Raw genomic sequence first — 7301 nt, 5'->3', positions numbered from 1 at the left:
GCTGCCACCTAGTATATTTCTCTGGTATAAAAACAAGGTCTATTTAATCTAATCAATCTAACCTTATTTGGGCTAAACTTCATACTAGGTCTAATTGCATCAAATATATTGATTATTCATGCAAGAAACTACATACAAACAATATATTTAATATATTTTGTATCTCAATGGGAAAATGGGCTGGTTTAATAAAAAGCCGCTCTATTTCATTTAGCCTATGCAGTAAAAATCAGTTTCATATTTCAAAACTTTTGACAACAGAAGATATATTTCATTGACAGTAAATGATTATGGGGTAAAATATTGTTTTTAAAAAATAAAGTTAAAATTTGAAACTTTAAGAAAATACATATTTTTTCGTATGCCTACTTAGTCTATAATAATCAAGGCCGAAAATCATATCAAACTCCCATAAAAAAAATTCGAAGTTAGGATACTCTTAAATTGCAAAAATATTTGAGTTATATACATGTATGTACTATAATATTTAAATACAGAATAAATGAAAATTTCGGGGAGCTAGGGGGTCATGTATTTAGCACCTGTGTAAAATTAATTCAACTAGTTTGTAGATAGATCTTGGACTTTGATACATAATCTGAGAAGCATCGTTAATTAAGGATTCGGTGTATAACTAGTGGAGATTTCAAGAACAATTTTGAATGAGTTAAGTCAAAATAAATGTTTATTGTTAGTGAGGTAGATCAAATTCGCGTGACTGGTAAATGATTAGAAGCCGATCATTTTGTGCAAGCACTTTAAAAGACTTTTTATCTGCCCTTGGTAATGCAAACTTCTTAGTGAAATAAATCAAGCAATAATCAAAATTTTGTTAATTCCTATGATGAATTATTTTTGTTTAATTCACTCTTCAAAAAGACACTGATTACAATATAACTAAGCTACGATTAAGAAATTCATAATCTTGAATTAAGAAGATATGTGTAGGCCCATACTAAGTATGATGAAAGAGAATTTTAGATTTAAAACACTGCTTGAACAATGAAATCCCGTCACTGTATTCTTCCTGTCGCGGCCACGAGTGCACTGATCAAAGCACGTGCACATGTATATACCCGGCAGCAGTAACCGTACACGTGCACATGTATATACCCGGCAGCAGTAACTGTACACGTGCACATGTATATACCCGGCAGCAGCAATTGTACACGTACACATGTATACCCGGAAATAGCAACTGTACACATGTATATCCGGCAGCAGAAACAGTGGCTCTCGGGGGAGGGGATTGGAATCTGTTGCTACATGTATATACGTACTCTGGTCTGTCTCCACCCCCGAGGGATAGATATGTACAGCTAAATTGTAGATGAAGTGATCAATCTATATATAATCATATACTTTTTTCTAATCGCTTCGTATAGCTAAATTTTGATTCGATTGAAATGAAGGTGACCCCCCCCCCCCCAACTGTTCTTTATATCTTTATTATCTTTATATCTAATGAATTTGAAAATATTTGGATGTGGATCAATGTACTTTATCTTAATGATAAACTGTGATCAATCTCATGAATCCTATAAAACAAAATACAAAATTAATTGAGTAGGGTAAACATGGAACCCTGGACATACATGTACCAGAGGTAGGATCGGATGCTAGAAGGAGTAAGCATCCCTTGTTGAACGGTCACACCCGCCCTGCGTCATGTATCATATTGAGGTAACTGGAATAATCCGTTGTCAAAATCAGTATGTAAAGAACGGTGATCTAACAGTTGGTATATAAAACAAGTCAGACAGCATTCTAACCAGTGATATCTGTAATTGTAACTTAGATCATTAAAATGACCATAGAATTTGCGAAATGATTACTTTAAACGAGACTGTTGAAACCCGTGTAACATCAACGCCTTTGTCAGTAGCCCGTCTCGATTTAAAAATTGGTCATACGCGGATCGTGCTCCTACGTATCAAATCAGTTAAAAGACAAAACACACCATGTACAGGTGATCATGATATTAGAATATAGGAAGTTGACGATGGAGAAGCTGAAATCAATCTCGTTTGTCATAAAGTTAAGTAATAAAAGACATTTCCTCCTTGCTTTGTATCCCGTGTGGATCCAGGTTAGAATAGGTCCTCATTTGCCCTTGCTTGTTGTAAAAGGCGACTAAATGGGGCGGTCCTTCGGATGACACCGCAAAAACCGAGGTCTCGTGTCACAGCAGGTGTGGCACGATAAAGATCCCTCCCTGCTCAAAGGCCATAAGCGCTGAACATAGGCCTAAATTGCAGCCCTTCACCGACTATGGTGACGTCTCCATATGAGTGAAATATTCTCGAGAGTCCCAATATTCAATCAGTCAATCAATCCTCCTTGTTTGTTTTCAGTGTTATTCATCTGACAAGATAGCGTGTGTCTCGATCATCTCGATTATTCATTATAAGCAACAGGTAAATATGAGCAGAGACAGGCATGTACGTGTATTGAATGGATGTGGGTGAATTTTGCGTATCCGGTTACCCAACGAGGAAGTGAAAATTCATCGAAAAGCAAAATATTTTATTCAGTAATCACAATTTTCCATTCACTACCATGCGTGTGTTTGATTTAATTCTATAAACCAATTATTGACAGAAAAATTGCCTAACATTCTGGATTTCCTATTGGCCCTCCGTTACCAATCTTGTTGACACATTCACACGTTCATTCGTTAAATATAGACATTGTTAAATATAAAACGTCTGTGTCGTACAATATATATATATATATATATATATATATATATATATATATATATATATTTCTGACTGACACGTCACCGGGGAGAGCTTTAGCGGAAGGGTAACTACCACCCCCAGAAAAAGTACGATAAATATTTTCCCATTTAACGATATATACATTGAATTAGTGCAAGAAGCTAAAAGTTTTGAGAGGGGGGGGGGGTCTTGAACACACACGTCTGCACGAGGACCCCACATGCACAATGACCAAACCATGGGTCCTCTGAATGATAAAGGGACTGGTTCACGACCCCCCCCCCCCCCGCCCCCAATTTTGTTTTGTTTCATTTTTAAAGATCGATATCTATTGTCCAATATGTTTAAAAAGGTTTCACCAAAAAAAAAATAAGGTTATACTTTATCACAGAAGCTCATTTTACAGAGTTTATTATTTGTTTGGTAAATAAAGATTGCGATATGTTATTGTTTACGAAGTTTTCAAAAGAAATGGATATCGATCTAATTTTATTATATCTATCACATTTCAAGTATTCTTTATGTAAAATGTATCATCTTAAAGATTTAATATAATATGTAATTTACAAAATTAGCATTTCACTGGCATAAAAAGACTCGAGTCTTTGTTTACATAACACCGACTTAAAGGGGGCATGGACATGATTCAGCTGAACATTTTATTTTTCCATTTTTATTGTTTACAATCTTAATATAAATTTTTGTGTTACAAGTGAGATACAGCACTCGCAATTCTTTTTTATGTAAACAAGGCTCATGCCATGTTTTCGTTACATAAAAATTGGTTTGTTTAAAACAAAATGATTAGCGCCAAACACCAGAAGCTATTTGATTGTGATCAGAATTAACTTGTAAATTGAAAAATATGCTTTAAACGAACTTTTATTTGTATATTTAACATGTAACCAAAAACATGACACGAGCCTTGTTTACATAACAAAGAATTGTGAGCTCTGTATCTCCCATATACCTCGACAACTGACATTCAAATTTTTGCTGACCATTAGAAACATTCTTTTAGTATTCTAAACATTAAAAATGGAAAGATCAAATTTGAAATTTTTCAGCTGAAATCGTGTCCATGTTCCTTAAACGCCATTCCCTTCATATTACACAATTTTTGCACATCCAGAAAACAACTTTGATCCGTCTCTTATGATAGATAGCTGAGAGATCTTTTATTGAATGTACGGTAATTAAGAAGTGAGACTCGTATCATAGCATCTTAATTATCAAGTCAATTAGTGAAGATAACGAACATGCAGGGATCAATCTCTTAAATCACATAGAGAATACATAATTAAGAAAAGAGTGAACACGGACCCCTGGATGCACTAGAGGTGGGAATACGACTATAGATGCCTAAAAATATTAAGCGTCGCCTGTTTACCGGTCACACCCATCGTGAACCCTATATCTTGATCAAGTGAACGAAGTAATCCGTTACCAAAATCGGTACAGTGTATGTAAAGAACGGCGGTCTAAAAACGTATGAAGCAAGTCAGACCGTATTGGATCCAGTGATAGCTTGTATTAGATCATTGTACATAATGACCATATATAGAATTTTCGAAATGGTGACTTTAAAAGAGATTAATGAAAACTCTGTAACAGTAACACAAACTGATTTGTCAGAAGCCAGCCTCGATTCAAAAATTGATCATGTGCAAAACATGCTCTCGCGTATCGAATCAGATGAGATATGCACGTAAACATCATATGCAGATGATAATGGAAAATTGATACAGGAATATTAGAGGTTGACAATGGAGAAGCTGAAGTAATCTCGAACTCATTTGTCATAAAGTTGTGTTACTATTTAGCCTTTGACATCATGTTCCATAATTATATGAAGCGGATATGGTAGACTTTGTCTTGTGTTTTATTTCGAGTTCATTAGGATATATTAAGTCGACAATGAAGGAAAATGAGTATCGTTAATAGATAAAACGTCGTCGACATGTCTAAGTGTCGTGTTGAAAGACACAGCAAGAGCTTTTTTCTCCTCATGTAGAAGCTTTTTAATAAATTCTGTTTCATAAGAATTCAGAAACTAATAAAGGAGCACAATTTGTGTCCATGGGAATTCCAACAAAATGCTGGAAGCAGTTTCAGAATACTTGTGCGTAGAATCAGAGTGGTTTCACAAGTAGTTTTGGATGAATGATCACAAATATAAATACTTTGTAGTTCCGTGTTTCATTTTTTATTGAGGAAACAGATGTCTTTGATGTCAAAACGTCTGGCTTTTAATTCATCATGGGGAAGTGTTGAAAAATTGTACGTTTTGATGTTGATTTACGAAAAGTTTTATGATTTCAATTTACTAAAAGTTCTTTGAAATTTTTGAGAATCAACATTTGATTTACAACACTTCTTACATAATCAATTGTAGCATCTTTGTAATTTTGCTTAATACGATACATCGTAATATATTTGCATGTAGGTGTCTGGGAATAGATTGGGACAGATTATATATAGTCTTTAATATTTGACTATTGGTAAATTTCGGAATGAAACGGAACCAGCTGCGGGATACATGTTTTGTTCCGTAAAATTCCAATCGACCTTGCTAATATTAGAGACGTCCGTTAAAAAAGAAGTGCTCGGGTGGCCTTTCGTGGTTTAGGTGAGGTTACAAAATTAACTTATCATATCAATTAACGAACGATCAGTCCGCGGGGGCATCACTAGATGGTTAAGAGTCATGCGTGTTATAATAGTAGGAGATATTAAAGTGCGAATGTAAATGTTAATTAACGTACGTTTAATTAATAGTAATAAACACTAAGATAGATCGATCTGACAAAGCTATAAACTCAATACTTTTTTTTAATTATTATTATTTCTCCCCGTTTAATGCAATACGAAAGGCGGGTTTATTTCTATTGATAATTATCGACATAAAATGCAAAATGATTTATACATTCAAAATGTTGGATTTCTTCAGTTTCATTAAGCTAATCTATATATTCCTTGGTGAATATGATCTTGCCAAGAAGCCTTTGCTTGTTACTTGATAAAAGTATAGTGAAAACAGAACATTGATGTGTATTGAAAAAAATTCATTTATTTTGAAAATGACGAAGTTATATACTAGTAACAGACTAAACTAGTAGGCATCAGAATGACTCGAAAAAACCCACACAAGAACATAATATGTATCACATAGGCATAATTATACAATATCAAGCTGATCACTTTCCAGCCTCCCGTGCCGCCACACACGTGCACGCGACAGGTATTTCTTCGATGTCTACCTTGTAGTTTTTGAATCCATTTCTATCACAGCCATTTGGAATTTCTCTCAGTACTCTTCTGTAAGTCTTCACAGTGTCACACGAGAAATCAGGATGGGGAGGATAAGGCTGTCTTGGTAAAACATTCATATTGCAATTGCTACATCTGCATCTAGCCTTGGCCATTGTCACAGGAATTCTGGTTTTGTCCACAGAAAGTTCTATAAACCACGGACAACTTGACCGAAACATCATGTGAAATTCAGAGGTATTGAGGGTGGAGGGACAGGTGCTGTTGCCGAACAGTCTTGTATTTTTTTCCTTCAGTTTGTGTTTATTTGCAGAATTCTTTAACTTCGTTCTTTTGTAGAATGGAGGGATCATGTTGAAAGACATATCAGATTCACTTGGGTTGTAGCCCAGTTTTTGTTTGATTTTCCAGCTTGACAGTTCTTTACACGCATTGCTGCCATACATAGCGACAAGTGGTGTGATCAGAAACAACGTTTGAACTTGGAACTGCAAATAAATACAAAAAGTGAAACAATTACGAATAACGGATGATTTTAGGATTGTCATTCTTCACAGGTGTTTTCAGACCCCGATACCAAACACCGAGAATAGACTTAAAAGTCAAAATGTCAATTTCTTGTATCTTAAGATTTATCTAGCACAGCTGCTTGAAGAAGAAAAAACCACTGGTTCGTTAAAAAAAAAATTAAAATGCAAGCATATACTGAAATGTTTTATTTGTTTAAGAAAATTATTTCATAAGTTACTCGTAATTAGATTCGAAATTTAGTTTTCAGTATAATCTCATTTTATGGTCTCGAGGCATGAATTAATGTACAAGAATTAATGTAGATTGTCTACAACTATATGCTCCATCTTCACAATGTCAATGTTTTGTGACTACGTACCTCTATACAAATGATCACTGAACCATGGCATTGTGAGGTTGACTAAGCTCCAACAAGCAAAACTAATTAGTCATTATATTAATTAACCCTTCTAAATGAGAGCAAAACTATACTTTGTCTAAGAATGTATACCATCTCTTTATGTATATGCAAGATGTACAGTGAATGTACCAATGAAATTTTATGCAAATCATAACTTACGTAAGGGCTAATCATCTTAAACGTGCATAATATGAGTGTGTGTTTTTCAATCGTCATTTATATATATGCTACAATTTCCTGGTCAGTGGGTTATCCTGCCCATTCTATTTTTTTTCTAATATCACGGAAGGACCTGCATACCACACTGAACATAATTCGCTTCTAAATTTACCTGTAATATCACTTCAAATTGATGAGTAAATCAGGTGGATTATCTA

General features: G+C 34.5%; 1 protein-coding gene across 1 annotated transcript; it reads right to left on the bottom strand.

Annotated features, from left to right (window-relative positions):
* Positions 1–5771: 5771 nt before the first annotated feature.
* On the bottom strand, positions 5772–7110 carry LOC125647599 (interleukin 17-like protein). The gene is made up of 2 exons (XM_048874350.2): positions 7084–7110; positions 5772–6481 (listed from the first exon to the last, which is right to left on the bottom strand). The coding sequence occupies exons 1-2, from the start codon at positions 7096–7098 to the stop codon at positions 5921–5923; spliced, it is 576 nt and encodes a 191-aa protein (XP_048730307.1). The 5' UTR covers positions 7099–7110; the 3' UTR covers positions 5772–5920.
* Positions 7111–7301: the final 191 nt, after the last annotated feature.

This window comes from Ostrea edulis, chromosome 1, assembly GCF_947568905.1.
Source record: "Ostrea edulis chromosome 1, xbOstEdul1.1, whole genome shotgun sequence".
Taxonomy (NCBI): Eukaryota; Metazoa; Mollusca; class Bivalvia; order Ostreida; family Ostreidae; genus Ostrea; species Ostrea edulis.
This window is presented reverse-complemented; position numbering and strand designations above follow the sequence as displayed.